The sequence below is a fragment of the Vulpes lagopus genome, chromosome 3, assembly GCF_018345385.1.
Source record: "Vulpes lagopus strain Blue_001 chromosome 3, ASM1834538v1, whole genome shotgun sequence".
NCBI lineage: Eukaryota > Metazoa > Chordata > Mammalia > Carnivora > Canidae > Vulpes > Vulpes lagopus.
The window spans coordinates 148080651-148107840 of record NC_054826.1 but is presented as its reverse complement, the minus strand read 5'-3'; the positions used below and the strand labels follow the sequence as shown (position 1 = coordinate 148107840).

Genomic DNA, 27190 nt, shown 5'->3' with positions numbered 1-27190 from the left:
AGGGGGACACCTGGGTGGTTCAGTGGTTGAGCATCTGCCTTTAGCTCAGTTCGTGATCTCAGGTCCTGGGATCGAGTCCTGCTGAGTGGGGAGACTGCTTCTCCCATTGCCTATGTCTCTGCCTCTCTCTGTGTGTCTCTCATGAATAAATAAATAAAATCTTTAAAAAAAAAACTTGTTTGGGAGATATGTAGGCATATAGGATGATACAGTGCAAACTATCAACAGCAGAGCAGTCTGCTGACATTCAGAGGTGACTTTTATTGTCTTTCTTTCACTATCCGACTTACCTAAAGTACATACAAGTACATGCTTTATTTTATAATAATAATTAAAGGGAGGATATATGCCTCACCCTGGGGCCAAAAACAAAAAAGCAGCAGCAGAAGTAGCCCACAGCCACTCCTGGGTGCTCAGGATGGCCAGTCTGCTGCACACCAGAGAGTGACTATCCTGATTCCACCTGTGACAAGCCACCAGATGGCAGCCCGCCTGTCCCAAAGTGAGGTGGCTGCTCTCTGCAGGGAGTGGCTTGATACATTTTTAATGAAGAAATGCTTTTGCTTTGTTCCTTGCCTCCAAACCTTGGCACTGAGACAGGAAAACAGAAACTGCTAATATGCTCCCAGCGACCGGGGACAGGCTGAGTCTATCAAATGAAATCCAAGAACTAGCGTAGCTGCGACTGCAGGCCACGGACCTGCTGCCAGGCAGGGAAGCAGCTCCCACCGGTGGGAGCCAGGCGATATCCCACCGATTTCCTTAAGCATTTTTACCAAAAGCTTTCTTTAGTTTTGAGGAGCATGCCTGCTGACTAGCAGATATCCACAAGAGGGCAGCAGAGGGTTATTTGGGTTTTCTTTTTTGATTTTTTTTTTTTTTTTTAATTTTTGATTTTGGTTTTGTTTTGTTTTGTTTTTTTTAAGAGCTGCAGTCCTTTATAGAACTCGAGAGAGGAAGACAGAGGGAAGAGGGAGAAGGAGAGATTTTTAAAGAAATTTTATGGACAAGCAAGTGTGTAAGAAATTTACAAATTTTGTTAAGGTTTGTAAAAGTTTGTTAAGAAGAGATTCGGGGCCAACAAGCCAAAGACGGTGGAAGAAAGCGGTCAGGAAATCGGATTCACCAGAACCTGCTATTAGTAAAACATAAAAGGGATGGAAGGAAGTCAAGAATAAAGAAAGATCAACTTTTTGGGAGATGGCAGGAAATATTAGTCAGCAAAGCAAATATTCCAGGATGCTATACTCAGGCAGGGCTCGTTTTAGTATAGTAGCATCTGAGGAGTCCTGTAAGTCCTATCTATCTATAAGTATCTCCCCTTCAAGTACCCAAAGTTTTATGCCTTTATGTTTTTATGGTTATTTGGGATTAGAGCACCGACAAATACATATCTACTTGAAAAATATATATTTTTAAGCCTTTAATTTATGAAGGTTTTTTTCCTCCCTATATTTCTTCCTTTCCTCTCTATCTTTCAAACCAGTGGCTGGCTCTGTTTCACTGCTTTCAGAGGTCTGTAGCAGAGTCCAAAGCAACAATCTCCAGATTCTATTTCACAAAACTGAAGCCCGTGGGAAAATTTAAATGTGTGGAGGAGAAAAAATGGAAAAGAGAATTTACAGAGTGTCTTGGATGAAGTAAGCAGGACAGAAGGGCTTTTCCCAGCCCAGAAAAGGATTTTCTTGAGAACAGCAGGGGAAACACAAAAAAAACGATATGGGGCTCCGGGGGTCAGGGGAGAGCCAAGACCCCAGAAAGCAATGACTATGCCATTTCAGACAAAGGAGATCAAGCATAATTTGCAAGGGGCCTTGTGGTAGAGCCCTGAAAGACCCACATACATCCTTGTAAGGCCCAGGACTGCATTCCTGGCTGAAATGTGAGAAGGCAAAGCTGTCCTTAAAGTGCTCAGGTGGGGCTCATTCACAACAGTTCCCCCACTGGTCAGGATCACACCCTCCTCCCACCCACCCCCCACCCCCGTTGCATAACTACAGAGTGGTCTTACAGACCCTCACCACCTGGAGGATGGGAAGAACAAGTAAGGAAGGAGATAGAGAATCTCATCTTTCCCCCATCATATGTGATTCTGTTGTTATCCCCCCCCCCCCCAGGGCTTTATTACCTAGGGAAGAGCCTCCTAGACCATTGGCATTCCACTTAAAACCCCTTCCATCCATTTCCTGATCACAGAAACCGAAGTGGTAGCAAAATAGGGCAAGAACTCTCAAAACGAGCTTCCTGGTCAACACCTAGTGGGGAAAATGTTGAATTATTTTCACAGAGAAAGTAAATTTGATGTCTTGTCTCTGGGTTTCATTTTTTTTCCATACTGTTCCTCTTGCTTCATGCCAGTAAAATACTGAAGGTCTGCCTGCTTTATATTAAATGTTTGAATAAAAACAAGACCAAAAAAAAAAAAAAAAAACAAGACCATTTGCATATGCTCTCTAACCTAATGTAAGTCTTCAAAGCCTACCTGTTCTCCTAGTCCAGCCAGCTCTGAAGTCTGAATATCCACTGGGGTACAGTCCTCCCCTTTGACCTGTTAAGCATTCTAATCCCTTTTTCCTTTAAAGTGCCTTCTTCTCTTTTCTCTGCCCGTAGGCCCCAGACGCTTTCCCTCCAGCTGATCTTGGCTTTCCACTCTGTCCTAAACAATGGCATTCCTTTGGATCCAATGCAATGGGAGATAGCTATCTTGTCTGATAAATATGTGGCTCTGTGTGGTTTGCATTCTGGTTTCTAAACACAGAAGCAATTGGCTATAAGTTAGAAGGCTTCTCTTCCAGTGAACTCCCATCTGCACATCCTTCTACACTGAGGAACCTCATAGCTTAGCCAGATTATGAAGTTGCTCCCTTGCATTAGTCTGCTGATGTTATCACATCATTTGACAACTAATAATTAAGCATTTACTGTGGGCTGGGCATTGTGCTGCCCGTTAGGGAATCAAAGCAAATAAGCCATTGTCTTTATCTTTAAGGGTTTGCAGGTAACTAGGAAGGGAGAGAATCAAAGTGATTCAGCTCCACAGTTAATTTTCTGGGACTTCCACCAAAAGCATGCAGTACTTGTCCAAAATCTGCTACGAAGTGTGATCATTTTCCTCTTGATCCATGATTGAGAAATGCATTCTTGTCGGTCAGGGCATTTTTGAAATGGTTGACTGTGTCTCCAATACACATACATGCGTACACTTTTGTTAATCATTTTGCCTGGCTTAATCCGTGGGCAGCATGGAATGGCAGAGTTTTGGAAAGCACTCCCCAAATCCTGGGCTGAACTCAGCATGACCCCTGGTTTCCTTTTTCCCATTGGCTATTTCCAACCCCAACTTGGCTTTGGAAAGTTTAGTCCACACTTGGCAGAAACTAAGGTGCTGACTAATTGTTGACCTAAGCTTTTTTTTTCAAAGCTTAAGTTGAATCATATTGAGTGAAATTCAACCAAAACAACCATCATATTCCTTACAGTTGAACTAGTATAGTAGTGAAGTGATATTTCTTCCAAATTCACTAATTTGACTGGAAAGAGGCTCTTCTGTGACTGGTGGTGACTTTTCAGAAAAGCTGACTAAAACCAACTTTTCCTTTGAGAATGTCAGATACCTTCCAGATGGAGTACTTTTATAGACAGTTGTAATTACCTAGGACAGATCCAAGGGTATGACCCTCGGAGTTCCCATGTCTCAGAAGGGCTTTGAGCCAGTAAGGCCAGGGTGCACTTGGGTGGGTCACACAGCCTTCCTGGAACTCTGTGCTGGGGCCTCCTCACTCTCCTACAGGAGGCCCCGAGGAGGGGAGAGGAGGGACAGTCCATACCATTCACCGACAGACTCCTAGGCTCACAGCAAGGCTCACCTGTTGGGGCTGGCAGAAAGGCGCAGCGGCTACAGTGAGTTTATAGTCATTACAGGCAACCTGGTAACAGTACAATTTTTAAATTACTGGCAAGTCTAGCCAGCCGTGTGTTTTTGCTGGCATCCTTTCTTTCGTTCTAAAACTGAGATTAGATTAGACATAAAAGCAATGTGAATCATGATTGTAAGGGCTTCAGAAGAGATCACTGCCCACCTTGCAGAGCCACATCTTTAGTTTGAGACTGGGATTTCTGTTTTAAGGCAAATATCGTGGAGAGAGGCTGCCATTACACCTTATGGATCCTTTACATCTTGATCTGGATGCATTTCGTATTACTTCCTGAGACGCAGCCTACCAGGGCAGGTGAAATCAAGAATATGAGGAGTAGGGGCGCCTGAATAGCTCAGTTGGTTAATCCTCTGCCTTTGGCTTGGTCCATGATCTCAGGGTCCTGGATTGAGTCCACTGGTGGGCTCCCTGCTCAGCGGGGAGTCTGCTTCTCCCACTCCCTCTGCCCCTCCTCCACTCCCTTGTGCTTGCACGAGTTCTCTCTCTCTCAAATAAATAAATTAAATCTTAAAAAAAATAATATGAGGAGTGGGCGAGTGAGCCCCTGAACGGGAAATGGACACAGATCTTTTTTTTTTTTATGGACACAGATCTATACAGAAGATTGGTACTTAAGGTAGATGCGGCTGCTGAAAATTTTATGCCAGGCCAATTCTAGTTAGAGCAAAGTATCTCCTGGCTGATACCTCTCTATGGTCATATTTTTCAGAATAATTGTTCCTCGAGATAGAAATCTGCCTTTGTGAGATAGCCAGAGAACTTGTATACATGGTCCTTTTTAAATAACTGTGCCTCCAGAGTAAAATAAATGTTTAGATAAATGTAGATACACAACCAAAAAATGTATGTTTAATCCCTTGCTCCAGAATTAAAGCTTTGGACATATTGGAAAGAACTTGATAGCTGAAAGGACTCCCAGTGTGTAGAAAGGATCAGTGGCCACAGAGTCTCTGAAGTTGGGAGCTCCTGTTTGCAATCATGTCTGTACATGAAAGGACTTCATATAGTGGTATTCTAATGCTATAATTTTATGATGATAGAAACATTCTCATAACCCTGCACCTTTTGCTGTAATTGTAGGTTAAGCAAAAAGCCTGTTTATGTTCCAAAGATAATTCCCAGTCTTATGCATAAAGGCACTATTTATCCCTCAATAATTTGTAGTAAAATGCTAGAAATAGTTCTCCAGTACTATAAAACATTAGCCTTCATGTCTCATCCAGTGCCAAGAATCAAAAATTATACTTATCATTTTCATTAAATTCCAATAAAAATTATACCAGAAAGTTTAGGGGACCTCAGCAAATTTAGCATATGGAAGAATAAAAGTTCACGAGTGCCAAAAGTAATTTCCTTATGTATAGAAGAGAGGACTCTGCCTGTTAGAAATTAAGATGTACTATATATTTTTAAAACACATGGTACTCATATAGGGATAGACAAATAGACCAATGGACCTAAATATCAAGTTCAGAAATAAGTCCATGTGCATATGGAAACTTGCCTTTAATGGACATGGCCCCACAAATAAGAAAGGATGTGTGGCTTGTGAGATGGTATTTTAAAAACTAGTTATTAGATAGGACATAAATAAGTTGGATCTCTACCTCATCTCATTCACAAAGGTGAGCTTGGAAGCTTTAAGGAACTAAAAGAAGAAAAGAATGTTTAACAATAATAGAAGAAAACATAGGAGAGTGTATTTGTTATCTTGGGGTAGGGAGGAAATTTTTTAATAAGACCCCAAAGTCATATGCCATAAGGAGGAAAATTATTGAGTTTGTTTTCATCAAAAGAACCTATGAAAATACAGATGATTGGGCAAAGATAGTTATAGCATCAATAACTGATCTATCTATATCTGAGTATTTCTAGAATATAGTTCAAAGGTAAAGTTTACAAAAGGATGAAGATTTGGACAAGAAATTTGAAATATCTAACCCCAGCAAAGAAATAGCTTTTAGAACATTCAAGGATACCAGTACATTAACAAATAACAACAAAATGCTAGTTAAGCCAAAAAGAAATGAGCAAAAAATTTATATCCATATAAATTTATGTGTGTATATGTAGATATATATAATTTATAATTTTATATATAGATAGGAGAAACCTGAAAACCAGCAAGTGTATAAACTTATCCTCAACTCCACTAGTGCTCAAAGAAATTCAGAAAAAAATGATAGGGCACCTAGGGGGCTTAGTCAGTTAAGTATCTGCTTGTGGCTCAGGTCATGATCTTAGGGTCAAGGAAACTAGTGAAGGAAATGGATTCTCCTGTGACCCTCCAGAGAACCATCACCTAAATTTTAGCACCATAAGACCTATTTTAGACTTCTGACTTCCAGAACCATAAGAAAATATGTTTGTGTGGTTTTAAAGCCACTAAGTTTGCAGTGATTTGTTACAGCAGTAATAGAAAACTAATACAGTTAGAAATAGTTCAGACTCAGTTTAGGTTCTTTAGAGCTGTCAGAAAGGTAGTAGATATGTTTCCAACATGATTTAGCAATGAGTTAATGCCATAGGTGGAACTAGTATCTGGGTCTCTTGATGCCTCAGTGCTAGGCTATTTCCACTGCGTATTCCAACTGACACGCCTAAATGTCTGGGGTAATAGCAGCATGGAATTTGAATATAGACATTAAAAGTCTCTTTCCAAGAGAGCGTAAGTTTAAACATAATGCATAGAGACAAAATAATCCCTGTGGTTTTGTTACGGAGAATAGCCCAAGATACAAAAAGAAATATTTCTACACTTAAAATCCTATCCTTGGCTATAGCACAATTCAGGTTGCGTTCAACTGCTCTAGCAATGCTATCTGCACATCCCTATGGGTTCTTAATGAAAATCACCTTTAGCAGGTGAGGACAGGTACAAATAATGCTACATGGAGATTACTGTAATATTGTAAAAAGAAAGAAAAAGACTCTTGAAGTTGAAATCAGAATTAGGTTCAAATTCCAACTCTGCCATTAGCTCTGTGACCTGGGTAAATCAGTTTACCTCATTCGGTCTCAGATTTTTTTTTTTTTTTCCCATACAAGGACCCACATAATCCCTTATAGATCTTCCGTGCTAGACTACTCAGTGCTTTTTTAGGAGACTGAACCAGGCTGGGGCCAAAAAGAGGAGCCCTAACATTCATGCGGTACCTCCTAAGAGCCTGGTGCTGTGCTCTGCATCCTACTTCTATTGTGCTGGTCCATACGCATAGCTCCACAATGTCATATTATGATACACATTTCACAACAGAGGACACAGAGACCCAGGGAGTTCAAGTAACATACTCAAATTCTTACAACAAGGTTAGTTAGAACCGAGTCTGTCTGATTTGAAATGGGGTGGGCTGCAACACCGTGCCATCTCCCATCTCCTCCCCAAACTTAAATAATGAAACTAACACTCACATGTTTTTCAGGGTAGAGATATTTCCACACCCATTTGTGCATTCACTCCTCCCTGCAACCTTGTGACAGAGGCAAGGCAGATGAGGAAACCAGCTCAGATAGTTTGAAGAAACCTGTCCAAGGTTACAGAGCTCGGAAATGGCAGGCATGGCCGACCTTGGATTTGAGTCTTATACCTTGCTCCTTTTACGATGCCCTACTACCCTTCTCTGCCACCACTAAAGGGGCCTCGAGTAAGTCACTTAACATCTCTAAACCTCAATTCCTACTAATACTGTAAGATCTCAATTATGATACCTGCCTTCAAAAGTCATCCAGAGGATTACAGAAGCCTGAGAAAGTATTTTACAAGCTTCTAAGAATATACAAAGGACAGGAGTGTTTCAGCTTCCCCTGAATAGTGTCCATTTGTGTCATCTATTTTAGCTTCTTTTTTGAAAGTTTAGACAGAATGGTCATGACCCATCAAGAACTAAATACCTCTATGAAATATAATTCTATAATGCCTAGCACAGGCTGCAGGCTCACTAAACACGTGTTTGCTAAGAGAAGAACCATTAATCAGTAGCTGTCCAGAAAGACGATCCTAGCAAATGCTCAGATCATCAATAACAGCATCTAGGGTAATAGTCCATTAACTGGTATTGAAAACACAATTTCATGTCACTGCATTTCCGAGCCAAGGAAGAACCCATTCGCCAAGAATGAATGAATGTTCAGTCCAAAACCAAATTAACATAAAAGTTGTTTTGTGGGACAGATCACAGAAAGTGTTTTTTTCCTGCCATCTTGGTAAATGAAGACACCATGTGGTTAGTGGACATATCGGTCACAAAGAAGGAGCCGTGTTGTCATGGCAAACCAGTTCTATCTGCAAGTTCCTATACACGAATGTGCCCATCCTATGGGCTCACTTGAGAGGTAGCTGGATTTTTTCATGAGATTGACTTGGTTCTTGTCAACCATTACATCTTTTATCAGGGTAATTGTATTAATTTTTTTGTAAATAAAGAGGCACTTTCTTATGCTTTGTCTTAAGCAATATACGTATAGTCTGTGGAAGGAGAAGAAGGTGGGCCAGAGAAAAAAAAGAAGATAAAGAGAGTTCTTCATAATGATAAATGTTTATTTCATGAAAAAGTTACAATTTTTCCACGATTTTATTAATAACAGAACCTCAAACCAGTGCTCAAACAAATGTCAAATTGTTGAAATCACAGACTATATATTTGGCCACAATAAATTAAGCTAGTAATAAAAAGTAAAAGATAACTAGAAAAAATCTTCATGTATTTTAAATAACCTGTAGGTCAAAAAGAAATAACAGTAAGAATGAGAAATTATTCTGAACACTTCTTTCTAATGACAAACGGTGTATACGTTCTTAATTTGAGTGACAGTCTCAGGGGTTATTTTGTGCTATCTAAAATGCAGGGAAGGGCAACCCGGGGGGCTCAGCGGTTTAGCGCTGCCTTTGGTCCAGGGCCTGATCCTGGAGACCCGGGATCGAGTCTCATGTCGGGCTCCCTGTGGGGAGCCTGCTTCTCCCTCTGCCTGTGTCTCTGCTTTTCTGTGTGTGTGTCTCTCATGAGTAAATAAATAAAATCTTTTTTTAAAAAATTCAGGGCGTATTTCTATTCAGTTGGAAAAATACACCATGGTACTTTCACATCAAATATAATTCCCTGCCTTGTGAAAACACGTTTTGAGGACCAGGATTGAATCTTCATTGGCTTAATATTAATAACATCCCATAATGTCTCAAGTTAGTTCTTGTTGGCTAGAAGCTGGGTGTTTATGTATATGTGTATATGTATGTATGTTTGTATGTACGTATATCTTTTTGAGAGAGAGTTTGCACATACATGGGGGAAGGAGAAAAGGGGGAGAGAGAGGAAGGGGCAAAGAATCTCAAGCAAACTTCTTGCTGTGGGGGGAGGGATGCTTCTGTCTCACACCCCTGAGATCATGATCTGAGCCAAAGTTGAGTCAGTCATTTAATGAACTGAGCCACCCAGGTGCCCCTAGGTTTATATTTTTAAACAGCAATGGAAGATAAAATAGATCCAATCACTTTATTCTAGTTTTGTATCATGCGTGTCAATCCCTGAAGGGGAAGAAGGTCTTTTTAATGTGATTTTCTGTATGCCTAATTACATGAGTTTATGAGTAAAGACAATATGCTAGTCAAAATAATTTCTCAGCCTGGGATAAGCATCAGCTTGCTATAATGGGAATAAATTTAATTGAAAAAAAATCTTAAAATGAACTAGCCAAAAGAACACTTTTAAAAATCCTTTCTTTTTTTTTAATTACATAAATTAACCCATTTATTATAGACTAGCAATGTTTCAAATGGTGAAGCTTCTACTGGTCTTTCATCTCCTCCAGTCTTCTGATGGCAGACTTCAATGTGAGGGCAGAAATGGTGGTGTAGTTGCAGGTATGTAACCATTGCAGGTTGTGGATATGTAACCATAGCAGGTGCCACCGGCTATGGTTTTCATGCCAGATGCCGACAGTTCATCTTGGTTTTGCCACAGAAGGAGCAAGTGTACTTGTCACGCTGGTTTATTTCAATCTTCATCACTATTTCCTGAGGGAGGCACCATAACGGGTCCTGTATTTACCCGTGATTCTGACCTTCTTGGTGCATTTTGCCTGTTGCCCCAAGCGAGGTCTGAGCCTAGAGACAAAGAGACTTCCATCACAAACCTAAAAGTCCTTTCTTTAATGGAAGATTTACCTGTTGATGAGTTTCTTTGACTAGCATTGTAGCTCACTCTGATTACGAATTAGTAACTTCTACAATTGAAAATAAGCCACTGAGCCACCATGAAAAGTTCCTGAAGAATCACAGATGGTACATTTTAAAAGGACATTATCAAAATATTTTAGTTAGGAATTTTGAAATATGAAGAATTATTTCAAAATATTCCTGGTAATAGGAGTCAGGAATGACTTCAATTTATATACATCCCCAAAACTGCTGCTCCTATCAAACCTTAGATTCTGGAAGTAGAAGACATGTGCTTGAGTCCTAGCTCCGCTGCACACTAGCTGCACGCTTAAGTTCTCTGAGCGTGTTTCCTCCTTTGTCATATGGGCATAATGATGATACCTCAAAGGTTTATCAAATTCTGTAACGACTATGAAAATGTTTTATAAATTATATATATTAATTAGCATGAAATGCTATTAAGTAATAAAACATATGTTTGTTCAAATTCTACTATCAGTTATTGGCCTTAGAGATAAAGAAAATACATTTAAGTTCTTCCCTATTCTATTACAATATTCAAAAAAGCAAAGAAAAGTATTCAAAACTCTTGGCAAATGAAGGGCATGAGTTGCCCTGGGTATAATTGAATCTGTGGAATACTAAGGAGCTCTAAAAATTGTCTCCAGATTATTCGCCAAGCTAACTCTACAGGGAATATGCCAGCACAATTTAGTAAAAAATTATATGAATACTCTATCACATGGAGGTGATAGTGGCATTTGTTATGGAGACTAGAAAGATAAATAAGGTAAAATCTCTTGTCTTCGAGAGCAAAGAGTAATGAATAGCTCTTAGTCATCCATCATCAGTTGGGATAATTATTTTAAAAATTATCCCTGCCCCCACGTCTCTTTCTCTCTCTCTGGGTCTGCATGTCTTGCTATGTAGCTGTATTCACTTAAATGTATTCATGTGTATATGAATATATATGCACAATTGACTATATATTCATATATCATCTTAATAGCCACTGGGATCATTTCTTACCCACAAAATTACTTATCCCAAAACAAATTCTTATCTCAGTCTTTCCCAGCTCAAGAAATGGCACCACCATTCAGCTGGTTGCTCGAACTATAAGGAGCCTTGAAAAGTAAGAGTGAAAATAAACACTGTTTTATAAATGAACTTGAAATTGTAAGAGAAAATATAATACTTAATAATGATTAAAGGTTTATATACCAGATACTGCTCATCTCATTTAAACCTCAGAACTATGCTATCAATAGATAATTCTTTCAATCCAATTTGCAGTTTAGGAAACTGAGAATCATGGTTTTAATAGCTTGCCCAAAGCCATAAAGGTAATGTATTATAAAATCTGGAATTAGGGACGCCCGGGGGGCTCAGTGGTTGAGCACCTGCCTTTGGCCCAGGGCGTGATCCTGGAGACCCAGGATCGAGTCGCACATGGGGCTGCCTGCATGGAGCCTGCTTCTCCCTCTGCCTGTGTCTCTGCTTCTCTCTCTCTCTCTCTATGAATAAATAAATAAAATCTTTTAAAAAAATCTGGAATTAAACCCTAGATCTGTCTTATTATAGAAATGATTGTGTGTGTGTGTGTGTGTGGTGTGTGGTGTTCATGAAAGTATGTGTAGGGCAGCCCGGGTGGCTTAGCGATTTACCGCTGCCTGCAGCCCAGGGCCTGATCCTGGAGACCCCGGATCGAGTCCCACATCGGGCTCCCTGCATGGAGCCTGCTTCTCCCTCTGCCTGTGCCTCTCTCTCTCTCTCTGTCTGTGTCATTAATTAATTAATTAAATGTTTTAAAATATATTAATTAATTAATTAAATGTCTTTTAAAAAGAAAATGTGTAATTATTATTAAAAAATGTAATAAGGAAAGCAAACTTAAACATCTAATCTGTAATGTGAAAAGCGAAAAAAAAAAAACACCTCTGTACATATTGTTAATAATCAGAAAAATATTAAAAGGCCAAAGTCGGGCAGCCCCGGTGGCACAGCGGTTTAGCGCCGCCTGCAGCCCAGGGTGTGATCCTGGAGGCCCAGGGTGTGATCCTGGAGACCCCGGATCGAGTCCCACGTCAGGCTCTCTGTATGGTGCCTGCTTCTCCCTCTGCCTGTGTCTCTGCCTCTCTCTCTCTGTCTCTGTCTCTATGAATAAAAAAATAAAAAAATAAATCTTTAAAGGCCAAAGTTATAAAAGGACACATTTTAGGGGAATGTGCTGATCCCTTTTTAAGAACTCAGGGGCGGGGATCCCTGGGAGGTGCAGCGGCTTAGCGCCTGCCTTTGGCCCAGGGCGCGATCCTGGAGACCCGGGATCGAATCCCACGTCGGGCTTCCGGTGCATGGAGCCTGCTTCTCCCTCTGCCTGTGTCTCTGCCTCTCTCTCTCTCTGTGACTATCATAAATAAATAAAAATTTAAAAAAAAAAAAACGCTTTAAAAAAAAAGAACTCAGGGGCATCTGGGTGGCTCAGTCAGTCAAGCATCTGTTGATTTTAGCTCAGGTCATGATCTCGGGGTCATGAGATTGCACCCCACATTGGGCTCTGGGCTGGGCATGGAGCCTGCCTGGGATTCTCTCTCCCTCTCCCTTTGTCTCTCCCCTCCTCCATTCACATGCTCTTTCTCTCTCTCTAAAAATACAGACATACAAGTAAAGAAACTCATCAAGATATGTTAGTGGACCATGTTGCTGTCTTGATCTGGTAAATTGTTTCCAACAATGGCCAAAATCCTCTTGTCTCTGGATACCCAGGCTACTTCATCCTGAAGAAATGGAGTCATTTCTCTTCTCTTCGAATCTAGATTGTACTTGTGACTTTTTTTGTCAAAAATTATATGACAGAAGTGACTCTTTGACAGTTCAAGGCCTAGGTCTTAAAAAAAAAAACCCATGATAGTTCCTGTTTTTACTCTTTTTGAAGGTAGCAGCCATATAAAAAAGCTCAGCTACCATGTTAGAGAGGAGCAGCCACTTGAATGGATAGGTGGGTTCACGGAAGAATAGATGGATGAATAGATAGACAGATGATAGATTAGATAGTTAGACCAATAAAAAAATATATAGACACCATGTATATATGGAGAGGCCCTAAGTAATAAGAGATTTTGAGGGAAAAGACAGAAGCCCAGACAATCTCCAACTGATCCAGCCACCCCAGGTGAGGCACTAGACTTGGCAAGTTAATCTTGTAAATGTTTTGTCTTCAATCGAATCACCTCAGGCAACATCATATGAACAAAGTCAAGCCATCCCCACTGAGTCCTGCCCAAAATGCAGGATCATGAGAAAAAGAATAGTTGTTACTGCCTGTGGTTTTAGTTATTTGCCATGTAACAAACCACCCCAAATTATAATACATAACTGAAACAGCTAGAAAATTGATTCATATTATATTTTACATTTAGCAACAGAACCAAAAGTCATGAATATATAATGACTTGCTCAGTTTTTTTAATCAAGCTGAAGCTAAATAACAAGTTCTTATTACTTGCAGCTTAGGAGAGACTATGAATCTTTTGTCAATAGAATGCCTGTAGTGACTTATTTTTGATGTTCAAATTTGGAAGTAACAGGGCTCTGGCAAACATCCCATTTACCTCTCAAGCGTAATATAACAGATTTTGAAAGGTTAAGACAAAAAAAACCTGAGTCTTTTGAGAGATGTGATTAAGAAACTGGGATATCTAAACAAATTATAAATAGAGAATATTCTTCCCAAAGTCTTTCTCAGTTTATTTAGTTTAAAACAGCATAAATTAAATTTAGGGAAGCTTCAGTGTTTGAAAAGGAGAATAAAAGAAGTTTAAAAAGTCAGAAATCATTTTACAATAGCTGGAGACAAAGTCAAGTTCATTTTTTTTTTTTTAATTCCTGCCAACCTGGGAACGACCTAGATGAATGAGCTCCAGAGCCCACTTCCATCCTCAAACTAGGCATTGGTCTCAGTCCCTTGTGCACTAAATTTCAACAAGAACTATTTAAAGAGAGCAATATTTTTTTGGATTGGATTTCAGATCCCAATCTGTTTTCATTGGTCATCTCATGAAATTGGAAATGGCTAGAACACAGACAAAACCAAAGACTAGGAAAGGTTTCTGGAGATTAAGAAATACACTAAGTGATTGAAAAGTGGACTCAGAAAACCTCTATAGAAATTCTGGAGGAAACGACCATCTGTCTGGCACATGTGTCACTGCATTTATCACCAAATTTGATGATTGAATAAGGTGATTGAGGACCTATCCTCTCTCAGTAAGTCATAGGCATCTCTATCAATGCTGCAAGGCCAGCGCAGGAAGACAGTATTCCTCACCAAGAGTATACGGTTATCTGCCCTTCCCTGCTGGATGCCCCCCTCCACCGAAATCTCTCTATTTTTAGAAAGGTATTCAGGAAACCTTTCTAAATCATGTATTAAGTGACGAGGAAGTTTACATGCCAGAAATCTCTAGCTTTTTGACCTTTTTTGATCCCAAGATTTGATCCTAGATTTGACCCCAAATCTAGGTTACACTAACAAACCTAAACTGTACCACGAATTTAAGAAATAATCAATATATGCTCCAGGCTCTGTGCTAGGATATACATATTAAAAGTAAGAACTCTTGAAAAAATAAATAATCCAAGTAACTAATTCACAAATTATTGAAACTTCTATCTATAAAACTAATTGTTTAGATAAGACTCCCAATCACTGCAATCAGCACAACAAATGTTTTTGCTGAGCCAACTACTCTGATACAAAACAGAGTAATGGTACGTTATATTTTTCTTAAATTCTATTCATTTTATTTTTAATAGTTAAAATATCCATATGGTTCAAAATTCAAATGGGTGTAGTGACAAAAGTCAAATTCCTATCCTGTCTACCCACCACCTTGTTCCCTTGCCTTGAGTTTCTTTTATAGTCATATATTTTCCCCTTCCCACATTTCTTTTTTTTTTTTAGAATTGTATTTACTTATTCATGAGAGACACAGGAGAGAGAGAGAGAGAGAGAGACAGACACAGGCAGAGGGAGAAGCAGGCTCCATGCAGGGAGCCTGGGATCTGGGTCTCCAGGATCACGCCCTGGACCAAAGGTGGCGCTAAACCGCTGAGCCGGGGCTGCCCCCCTTCCCACATTTCAAAACTATAAGTGGCCACCCAAAACTCCCTGAGGTGGCATTTATTCTGATATTACAAGTGAAGATACTGAGAAAACATTTAAAACACTTAGCCAAGGCAGTGATGGCACATAAACCTAGCTCTTCTTATTCCAGTCAACATTCCCCTAACTGCACTTCAACATCCTTATTTATTCATTCATCCCTCCATTTATTAGTGCATAGATATGTTATTTTTTTAAAGTAGACTCCACACCCAGCATGAGGCTTGAACTCATGACTCTGATATCAAGAGTCACATGCTCTACTGACTGAGCCAGCCAGGTGCCACATTTAGCAAATATATATTAAGCTTCCGTTATATGCAAAATAGTATGTTAGATGTTTTGGCGTGTACATATTTTGGTGAGACACAATTTCTTCTTCCCAAGAGCTTAAATTGTACAGTGAAAATAAAAGATAGATTGTTACAGTGTAGTTTTACAGCCATTACAATATGGAAGTCCTAAAGAGGAAGCCACTATTTTGCCTTGAGATATCTAGAAAGGTTTCATGGTAGAAATGGAATTGAGTCAATTCTTGAACTACAAGGAGAACAGAAATAACATAAACATATCTGTACAATTAAAATGCATATATTTACAAAGTGGTATAAGCATGGCAAAGGCGTTTAGTTAAGTAAATAAAGAATTTTCCATGGGAACAAAATGTGAAACCTTCCAAAATTCGTTGATTTGTTCACATAGTCTTCTCCTCAAAATCAGAATTGCACATTTAGTCATAAAGATGTGTTACTTTATGCAAAGCATAGAATATTTTGGACATTGAATAAAAGAGTAAAGCACACTAGTCTTAACCTCCACTTCTTGCAATGATAAAGTAATCAGGTCAGCCCTCCCACATACAACAACTAAAAGAAGTGGAAAAAATATGCAAACATGTATTTTAAGGCATCAGAGCATTAAAAAGGTAAAGAAAAATTAGGTGGCCAAATTCTGGAAGAAGAAACCCATAGGGTTAAACCAGGCAGTGGGGCTGTTTGTCTCCAAGGGATATCCACCAATCCCAGTAGCAACAAGTGAGAGGCCAAGAAGCTGAGCCATGATGTAAACAAATTCACATGGTTAGCAGGACAAAATGAGCTTTCAGGACCTGCCAAGGATTGAAGATCCTGATGGTCCATTAGCGTCTTATTGGAATCCCAAAGGACCCTACAATACAAATAAGGTATTATCTGGAAGGGGCAGGCCCTTCAAGGACTGATGTTCAGCTTTGAATACATCAATTCCTGATTAGATATTTGGGTTTGCAAACATAAATCCTCTCTAGAAGAATATGACATCATCCTAAAGATCTAACAATCTCTATAATATTCTAACATAATTTTCAGTGTTCAATACTTCATCAAAAGTAACAAGCCATAGGATGAGGCAGGTCAAAGAAACACCAAATAAGAAAAATAAGTACACAAGAGATACAAATAATGAATGACCAAATATGTACTTTTTAAAAGTTATGATTAACATGGTTAAAGAAATTTTTTTAAAGATTGAGTTTTCCAAGAACCAGAAATCTTTTTTTTTTTTTTTTTTTAAGGATCTCGAAAGAGGAAGGAAATTCTGCCAAAGGATACAACATGGATGAACCCTGAAGTCACAAAAAGACAAATATTATGTGATTCCACTTATATGAGGTAACTACAGTAATCAAAACCAGAGACAGAAAGTGGAATGGTGGTTGTCTGGGGCTAAGGAAGGGGGAATAAGGAGTCACGGTCTAATGGGTATGAGGTTTCCATTTGGAAACATGGAAAAGTTCTGGAGATGGATGGTGGTGATGGTAGCACAACAATGTGAATGTACTTAATACCACTGAACTGTACACATAAATAATTATTAAAATGGCAAATTGTATGTTATGTATATTTTGCCAAAGAGAAAATTATTATAAGGAGATAAGAGAATCACATGGAGATTATAGAATTAAAAAAATAAAATCACTGGAATTAAGAACTCAGTGGATAAATTAGGGGCCGATTAGACTGCCTTCTATTACTGCTGAAGAGGGGTTTGGGGGAATGACAATAGAGCATAAGAAAAAAGCCAAAATAAATCACAGAGACAAAAGATGAAAAATATAGTAAATTATATAAGAGAGGGGATACAGTGACACTTAACATATACTTGAGTTTCAGGGAGAAAAAGATATGAGAAAATGAGGCAGAAGTAATATTTGCAGAGTTAATGAATGAAAAATTCCCACCTGATACCAGTAACCTGTATACTTAAAAGTGAGTGAGATGGGGGCACCTGAGTGGCTCAGTGGTTCAGCATCTGCATTTGGCTCAGGGTGTGATCCTGAGATCCTTGTATCAAGTCCTGCATCGGGCTTCCCACAGGAAGCCTGCTTCTCCCTCTGCCTATGTCTCTGCCTCTCTCTGTGGGTCTCTCATGAATAAATAAATAATATCTTTAAAAAACAAAAAAAAGTGAATGATATGTGGGGCACCTGGATGACTCAGCTGGCCAAGCAACCATGTCTTGGTGTCACTCAGGTCATGATTTCAAGGTTGTGAGATGGAGCCCCATCTCATCTGCTTGAGATTCTTTCTCCCACCCCCCACCACACACTCACTCTCTCTCTCAAATGAATAAATAAAATCTTTAAAATAAAAAAATTGTTTAAGAAGTGAGATGTGAGTTTTATGTTATCTATATTTTACCACAATAAAAATGTAAAAATTTGAAATAGTATCCGAGTCTTAATTACAAAGAAAATTAAAATCACTGCAAAAAACATTTAAATAGGGAGAGAATATAAATGAAGTTCAAATGTTCTGTTCTTCAGCTCTAAAATATAAGATAATTTCACAACTTGTATTTTATAACCCATCCACGCATATTGTTTTATTCTACGGAAGCAGTGGAAACCGCACAAAACTAACTGCTGTTTCTATTCACTTCTCCATATGTTCACATTCTCTACCTGTGGCCTACTTGTGACTAAGAAAAGACTAAGAGAAGAGCAACTAGAGTTTGTCCCATCTTTCCTTTTCCTACCTTGTCAGCATTTTCAGAATGAAGTGGTTAGCTACTAAAGGGAAGTTGTGTTTCTTAGAAACCATTGCCTCTTTCTGCATCTGATGCAAGTTCTCATTGAAAGAAAGCACAGCCTGGCAAGTCCATCAGCACCCCTCTCAGTCAGTCTGTAGCTGTCACGTACTTAACTTCTTTTGAGTCTTGTTGGACCCCATGAATAGCCACTCCTCAGAATTCTAGGCTTGTGGGATATTGGTCACATGTAAACAAAGCCACAATGAACTAGGATCGTGCATATTATGGCTTTCTCTTCTGGTTATGCATCCAACTTCATTTACAAAACTCAAGTTTCAAGATAAAATGAGTAAGAATTTCAGGACAGTAACGATAGAGCCTTTAATCAAGTGCAGGGTCCTTGTGAGCTAGGATCCTCTGGGACTGGACAAGATGCATATGCATGAAACCAGCCCTTCCCAGTGAACTGCCTCCAGATTTATAGCCAGATTTATGCATGCATATGTGCACCAAAAGACACGCTCAAGAACATTCATAATAGCGTTTCTACTAACATAACTGAAAATAATTCAAATGTCTACTAACACAAACTGAATAATTGTATAGTATAATATATACATTTATAAAATGAGGTACTATATACCAATTAAAATGGAAGAACTGTAGCTCATTCCAATATAGATGACTCCACAAATACAATGGTGAGCGAAAGAAGCCAAACACTAAAAATACATGCTGTATGAATTCCTTTCATATAAAGTTGTAAATCTGCCAAAATGATGCTGGAAGTCAGGATAATGTACACTCCTGGGAAAGAAGGAAGTAGGCATGGATTGAAAGATGAATGAAGATAATACTCTGTCTTTTGGCCTGGGTGGTAATTATACAGCTGAGTTGACTTTGTGATAGTTGGTTGAGTGGGACATTAATAATTCGCTCATTTTTCTGAATTCAGTCATACTTCTCTTTTTTAAATTAAAAACTAGAAGTATGGAAAAATATGGGAAATATATGGGAAAAAGTATTCCTTTATTTTTATTTATTATAGTAAAATTGTAGGAAATTATGAGTTGATAAGAATTTTTTTGTTTGACAAAATATTAATGATGATATGTAGTGTCTGCTATAATAATCATAAAAACCGTAGTAAATGAGTGCGTTACAGACTTAAGTTTGATGCTTAGGAAATTCCTTTTTCGTTACTATGACAAATCACCATCAGAGATCTTTACTTTTCGAATGACCTTATTTCCTTCTGGTAGTGTAGACTGTTCCATATATCTCCAAATATCACAGTGATGGAATGATTCATGAAAATTGTTGAGATTTTTGCTAAAGTTATTATTTCCTATAATATTATGATTTTGTAAAAATACGTATATACTGATGTCTTAAATTTCTGCTTAAAATTATCATGCATTGAGAAAAAAAACAAGGAAGGAGAACAAACCTTGAATTATTTTATGGACTCCAGGTACAAGAGAATAATAGTAACAATCCAGCCTGTCAGTGATGACAATAATGTCTTGATTCCCACACCTGTTGAACACATAAAGCATATGACTCCATAATTATTAGATTCCCACTTCTGATGAGTTGGTTGTAGGAGTAAGTAATCCTTGAGAAATAATCTTTGGTTTCTGATGTAACTGGAAGAGGGATCTGTGGGAAGCAGGGAGAAATTCTCTAAGATTGAACTGTGGCCACAAGAGGGTGTTGTGAGGAGCAGAATGGCTGATTCCAAGGCAATGAGATCCAAGGCCATTGAGTGCTATGAGAGAAATGCTAACATCATCTTTATCACTAGCTGCAACCATTCCAAATCCTGTACAGTTTTCTTCCCTGGACCAACGAGGGTAAATTAAGAAAATTAGGTAATCGGTGACTACTTTTCCTGTTTGTTGACCCTACTTAATTAGTAGCTCTCTTCCTTTTCAGGATGTTGATGTTGAATACTCAATTTGAACAGCTCACATGGATATATTAGGGAAGACTAGAATAAATTTTTTTTCTCCTATCCTCGGTTCTTCTAGTGAACTCCAGTTCCTACTAGAATAATAATGGATGACAACATAACTATTCTAGAACCATTCCAACCTTTTATGACCATTACATGTTACCTACTTACTGGATTAACACTATCCTGCTCAGCATTTATGTATAAAAATTAAAAATGTGAATGAAGATTACAATTGACAAGGTTCTATAACAATTATGTACCTCTCTAAAGAACGAACAGATATGCCATGTCTATACTATGTCTGTAATATTTCATTGTATTTTATATAATTTTTATCTATCTTTTTCAAGTTCATGGATTTTCTCTTTATCAGACTTATTCAGGTTGTATTACATTATTGTTCAAAGTTAACTAGAAGTCAACAAAGAGGAAGTATTTACAATGACAAGGTAGGTGATGAAAACCCTTTGACCACATATTATTTAACCACAAATCTGAAAGAAAGAAGCCACAAGATAAAGCCAGAAGTAGGAGTTGTTCATTCTCACTTCTGATGCGAGAATATGCTCAATTCACTGATGTCAATGCTTTATAAATTAGCCATGCATGCAAGATTTCCTTTTCCATTACTATTTGCCTAAGCTAGATTGTGAAATTTAATGATCAATTCCTTTAGTGCCTTCATGTAACTAATATTACTTAAGCCTTTTTTTTAAGGGCGGGATTAAGATATTTTATACTTTAAAATCAGACAGCTGGGAAACAAAGAGGTTAAAACATCTTCGATGCTGGAGGCTGTTTTAGATTCTAGGAAGATGTTCCTCAGTCAACATGTTGCTTGCAGTGGTTTTGAAGGTATGCCCACAAGTTCTTTGAATCTCCTCCCTTCAAGAGGTAAGGCTTAATTCCCTTCCCCTTGAGTGTAGGTGAGTTTTAATGACTTATTTCTCATGATTTGGATAGAGCAGATGTGATGGTATTCAGTTCTGAGATTAGAGTGTAAAAAATCTACAGCTTCCTCATCAGGAATGTGCTGCTTCTGTCCTGGATCACTGACCCAGGGAGAAACCATGTCATAGCAGGCTTGTGGAAAGAGGCTCATGTGAGGAGGAGAAGCCAGGGGAATGAGTGTGGAAATGGAAGCCCAACCCCAGCCCAGCCTCCATAGGCTGCAGCCCAGCTGACAGTCCAACTACAACCATGTGAGACATCTTGCAACAGAACTATAGCAAAGCCGCTCCAAGCTTCCTGACCTTCAGAAACTGTGAGATAATCAATATTTGTTGTTTAAAGCTGTAGTGTTTGGGGGTAATTTATTACAAAGTGGACAACTACTATAGATCTTGGTATCTGGAAGTGGGAGGTTGCCACAACAAAAATCTAAGGTGTGGGAGTGGCTTAGGAACTGAGTAGTGGGCACCGAGAAAAACACTGATGAAAGCCCAAAGTGTCTTGAAGTAGCTATTAATAGATGCCTCAGAGTCTTTAATAAGGCAATGGGTAAGGGATGGCAGGAAGGTGATGTAATTGTTTCTTAAACATCTGTTTCAATTGATATTTAATTCCAAAATGAGATGTCAGACTGTATATACATTTGCAAGTATATCTATGAGAACCGTTATAGCACTTGCAAAACCCCTCACATAGGGGCACCTGGGTGGTTCAGTTAGTTAACAGTCCAAATCTTGATTTTGGCTCAGGTCATGATCTCAGAATTGTGAGGTCAAGACCCACAGTGGACTTCCACTCTCAGCAGGGAGTCTGCTTCAGGGTTCTTCCTCTGCCGCTCCTCCTACTTGCTTTCTCTCTCCCTAAAATAAATAAATATTTTTAAAAATAAAACCCCTCACCTCCTGGAATGATATAAGACATAGAGAGTAGACTGGGAGAATGGAATCATAAAGAAATTTCACCTACTGAAAAGAGTTTTGGGGATCCCTGGGTGGCTCAGTGGTTTAGCACCTGCCTTCGGCCCAGGGCGTGATCCTGAAGTCTCAGGATGGAGTCCCATATCGGGCTCCCTGCATGGAGCCTGCTTCTCCCTCTGCCTGTGTCTCTGCCTCTCTCTCTCTGTCTCTCATGAATAAATAAATAAAATCTTAAAAAAAAAAATGAAAAGAGTTTTGGCCTTCTTCCAGTGAGGTGAGGAAACCTCCATGGAGCCCCTGGGGACCAACCCACGTTCCCTGAGCTGGGGTGTGACCCAAATCCGAGCACTCTGATGGGATACTGAGGCGACTGGTCTGAAGGTCAAGACAGAAATATCTAAGAGATTTGCTGCTGTTGACTCATTAACAGAAAATGAGAGCTAGTCTTGGAATCATTTTTAAAGGGATCTTACCTGTTCAATCACGGCTTTGGCCAGAGAGCAAGAGGTCCCCAGAGAGTCTGGGCTTGGACTGGACTGCTGGCAATTGGAAGCTAAGGAGTGCCTGTCACCAACAGAATGGGGAGCATTACACTCTGTGGGAGTTGAGTTAGGACAGGCTGGACAGGTGAGCTATCAAAGAGTTCAGGCTGGTCCCAGAGAGAAAAAAACTCTAAACATCAGCCACCCTGAAAGGAAAAAGAGAGAATGAAAGTACCTAACAAGTAGGTACTTTTTGTTCTCTCTCCCCTTGTCCCTCCCTGAGCTCCGTGCTTTATAGTGTTATGTTCAGGAGAGACCTGAGGGTACCTTGGTAGGAGGAGCAACCTGGTTCCTCCCTGCCAAGATTGCTAGGAAGCAGCTCAGGATAGGAGGCTGGAGAGAGAAGGGAAGGAAGCCTTACCTTGAAATGAAAACTAAAATTTGGACTAGACATGCTCATTTCTGAATCAAGCTCTGTTTTGAAAGTTAAAGCAACCATGGGACTTCCTATCATTAAGCCCCCTTGAGCTTTTATCCAGCAGCAGGAAAAACATTTCTCTTACTGAATACACTAAGGTGACAATAGGAGCAAAAATAAAATTGCTTTTCTTATTGCATTTCTCAAACCATGGTTATTCAATATACCAGTTGTACTTACTATAATGGAAATATTATTCAGCCTAAATCATGAAAAATTTTTTAATAGGAAATTACACTGCTATCATGAAAAAGTATGATTATAAATAATGGCAACAATGCCTTACATTTTAAAAGCTTTAAAAAAAAAACTTAAAAATCACCTTCACATCTCTTTTTCATTATCTCTATAACCCTTCATGGCAGTAGCAGGATAAGATATTAATTAAGTGCCACATCCAGAGACCTACATACCCACAGCTCTCTAACCTCTCAGAGGTTATAAATCTAATATAGATTAATAAAATAAATTTTAAAGGATCCAGCTCAGCTTAGTTCCTCAACTCTCTATTTCTCCCCACCCAGCATCACTAGATCTAGATCCAGGTCCCCCCGGCTGCCTAGATCCCAAGGCCTGGCCCAGGACTGCTCTGGCCCCGCATCCCAGAGCTACCTGTTGCTCCCTTTGTTCTGAATCTGATTCTGGCACTAGGCCCCACTCCTGGTATCTGGGCCTTCACTGAATTTCCAGTTTGAGCATCTACCTCCTTCACTTGCAGTTGGCTTCTGCCCATCTTCATTATTTGCCTATATTCCTTTTCCTTTCCAGGGCTTCTTCTGAAGGTCATGTCTGAAGGACTGGAGGCCTGTCCTAGAAATCGGCCTAGCCAGTTGAGCCTTCACATCCATTGACAAATCTTCCTCAAGTCTTCATTGATGCATCTTGCTCAAATGCCAGAACTCCCTGCTACCGTTCTGTTGCTGACTATTGCCTAGTGGAACCTGACTGTATTTTTTGGAGTCTACTTACCTGACAACATGAACCTCCAGCTGAGCATATGCATCAGGGTCCAGCTCCTCTGTGGGTGGGTTTATTGTCAGGTCCTATCCCCTCATATGAGCCTGTTCTGATGGCAGTAATTGACATGCTCTACCAAATCTCAATAATAACGACTTAACATCTGTTAATATCTTATTAAGTTCTAGTCATTGTGTGAAATACTTTATTTTTTTATTTGGTCTTACAACAACCCTATGAGCTAGGTACTATTGCCTTTTACAAATGAGGACTTTTTTTTTAAGATTTTATTAATTTATTCATGAGAGATGCACAGAGAGAGGCAAAGACATAGGTAGAGGGAGAAGCAGGCTCCTCCCAGGGAGCCAGATATGGGATTCAATTCCTGAAACCCAGGATCATGCCCTGAGCCAAAGACAGCTGCTCAACTGCTGAACCACTTAAGTGTCTCCCAAATGAGGAACTTGAGGCACATACTGGTTGTGTAATTTTCACAATATTAATTGCTGTTAAGTGGAAAAGGCCAGATTTGCTCAACCATGTAGAAGTTTCTAGAAAAATTGCTAATTTAATGCATGCACATTCAGCAGGAGAGAAAGGCATTCCATTGACAGGCAATGACACAGAAAAACTTAAACCTTGTATAAAAGAAGGCTAAGTGCATTTTAGGAAAAGGAAGGACAAGTAAGAACAAATTTTCTCACGCAGATGAGAAAAACTACAAAGAGAAAAAAAAAGTCGAGTCTGCTACTAGACGACTGGATATTTGTCAAGAGACAAAAGAGAAAAAGAAGAACCTTCTGTCACCAAAACCCTGGAGAGGGAAGGAAGCCCAGTCTTAGCCCTGCTTGGACAAGAGCTGGAATAGCTCCAAAGTGCTGCAGGAAGCTGTTGGTCTGACATGTTGAGTGGTTCAATTCACTTGTCAGGAGAATTTTCTACCATCTAAGGAGAAAGAACATGGAGCTCAACAGAACAAGGGTCCATAGCATCCAGGCTCCACCTCGGACTTTGAGAAAATCATCTCGTTTTTTCTGAGTCTCAGTTTCCTCAGTTATAAAATGGGAACATTAGCATCGACCACTCAAGGTTAAGATGTTGATAAGAGATACGTATGTCAATAAACACTACAGCTACTTGGTGCAACACAGATGCTTGGAAAATATTTAATGATACCTTGCTGATGTGTGGAGAGAGAAGGGGAAAGATGACCATGATGCCAAGAAAAAGGTTCTAAGCTGTATGCCTAGCTCCCGGCATATAGCAGGCAAGCAATAAATATTTTTTGGGTGAACAAAGGAGTAAAACAAGAAATAGATAAATCCTAGTGACTCCGTCTCATGACTCAGAATAGAGTTGCTTACATAAGAGAGGGTAGCATATTTGCTGGCATCTGAAGTGCTCTCCAAAGTCCTGTCATCCTCTATGTCTCCCAGGGCTTCTAGATTCTGCAGGCTCGGTACTGCTGCCACACTGGGATGTCCTCGAGGCTTTCCTGCTTTTCTTTAGCATATAGGAATCATTTAAAGTAACGCATGTCATGCCTGTTGCATTTCAGAACTTTCATATGATTAATGAGAATTTTCCCAGGCTTTTCCCTGGAGGTAGGGTGGGTGGAGAAAAGGATAAACTGGTCATTTCATAGCCTAGCCTTCTCAGTTGCCCGGCTGACCTTGTGGTCCAAATTCATGTAGTGGTAAAAGGGTGGCAAAGGGCATTACTTGAATATGCACACATGAAAGTTCTGGAGTGGCATAAATGTGACATCTAGTACTTTGAAAAAGAATTGCAAGTTGGAGAGAATCAATAGGAGTTCCAGGAGTACACAGGGTGGATTAAAGGAAAGTCACTATAGAATAAAGTCATTCGAGAAAAATGCTTAGTCACACAGCAAAGTTTTCATCACATTCTGAGAGATCGGCTGTGTTCACTCCATACCAAGAATGAAATAAACTACAACATCCTAATGAGCTAAAGATTTTTCATCTTTTCACAAAGAAGGAACATAGAGTTATGTATACTGATGGCTTTGAGGAGTATTTAAAACTAGTAAATGACGGACACCTGGGTGGCTCAGCGGTTGAGCATCTATCTGCCTTCTGCTCAGGGCCTGATCTGTGGACCAGGGATCAAGTCCCCGCATCAGGCTTCCCACAGGGAGCCTGTTTTTCCCTCTGCCTGAGTCTCTGCCTCCCTCTGTGTGTTTCTCACGAATAAATGAATAAAATCTTGAAAAAAAAATAAAAGTAGTAAATGATGCCAACTTGCACTGCAATTAATAAATACACAAAGCTGGTGACATGGAAAGGGACACCAGCTGCTTTCAGGGACCCACCCTTTGTGTGAGGGCTGAATCCTCAGAGCAAAAATGAATGCTAATGAAGAGAACTGACTATCATAAAAGATGACTGGAGTCATCATATGCTAGTTGGTTTAGTTCCAACTCAAACAGCAGACCAATCTGTGGTACTCTCAGATCTTTCTACAGGCTGGCACCATGCAACAAATAGCCCATCTGTATTGCTGGGGATGGCACCAATGAGAGCAGATATCTATTTACATAAAGACAGATTTCAACAGCTAAAATGATCCTATATTTGGCATGGCTTACTCATAAAAACTGAGCATTTAATATGCCAGTAGGCTATAATTGGTCCAATGAATTGTTTTCTTCATGCATGGTAAATTTTCAGTGTTTTTCAAGAGGCTAAACCTACAATTTGCAAGGGCTTAAAGCTAGCTAACTAGAAAAGTTATTTTACACGAAGTTGAAGTGTAACAATCTGGCCCTTTGTACTCAAAAAATACTTATTACTTCCTTTCAAAATCAAGGGGGGTTTTTGTTTGCTTTTTTTAACGGTTTATAAAATGGTTAAAAAAAAAAAAAGAAGAAGAAGAAGAAGCTTGCACTTTGAGGTCTACTGGACCTGGATTGTAAACATCTTTCCAATCCTTGCTAGCTGTATAGCCACAGTTATTTGTGGGACTCTGTTCCTGATCTACAAAATAAGGATGGGAACACTCACCTCAAAAACTATTCTGATGCTGGATGGGACAAAGAGAGACCACTTAGCAAAAAGTCTGGAAAAATTGAATATTAGATAAATATTAGTTCTGTTTTCTTTTTCTCTACACCCAAAGTTCTAAGAGAATCAAATACAATGTTTTTAAATTTTAAATTTATGT

The 27190-nt window shown here is 39.3% G+C and overlaps 1 protein-coding gene across 1 annotated transcript in view; it reads right to left on the bottom strand.

The window, feature by feature from the left end:
* Window positions 1-9557: 9557 nt before the first annotated feature.
* LOC121487154 overlaps window positions 9558-27190 on the bottom strand; it is a 37934-nt gene continuing 20301 nt past the window's right edge. Inside the window, exons 3-4 of the mRNA XM_041748579.1 lie at window positions 19710-19798; window positions 9558-10032 (exon numbers count right to left, since the gene is read on the bottom strand). Of these exons, the coding sequence (XP_041604513.1) occupies window positions 9923-10032; window positions 19710-19798 (199 nt within the window). The 3' untranslated portion in view covers window positions 9558-9922. The remainder of the gene's footprint in view (window positions 10033-19709; window positions 19799-27190) is intronic.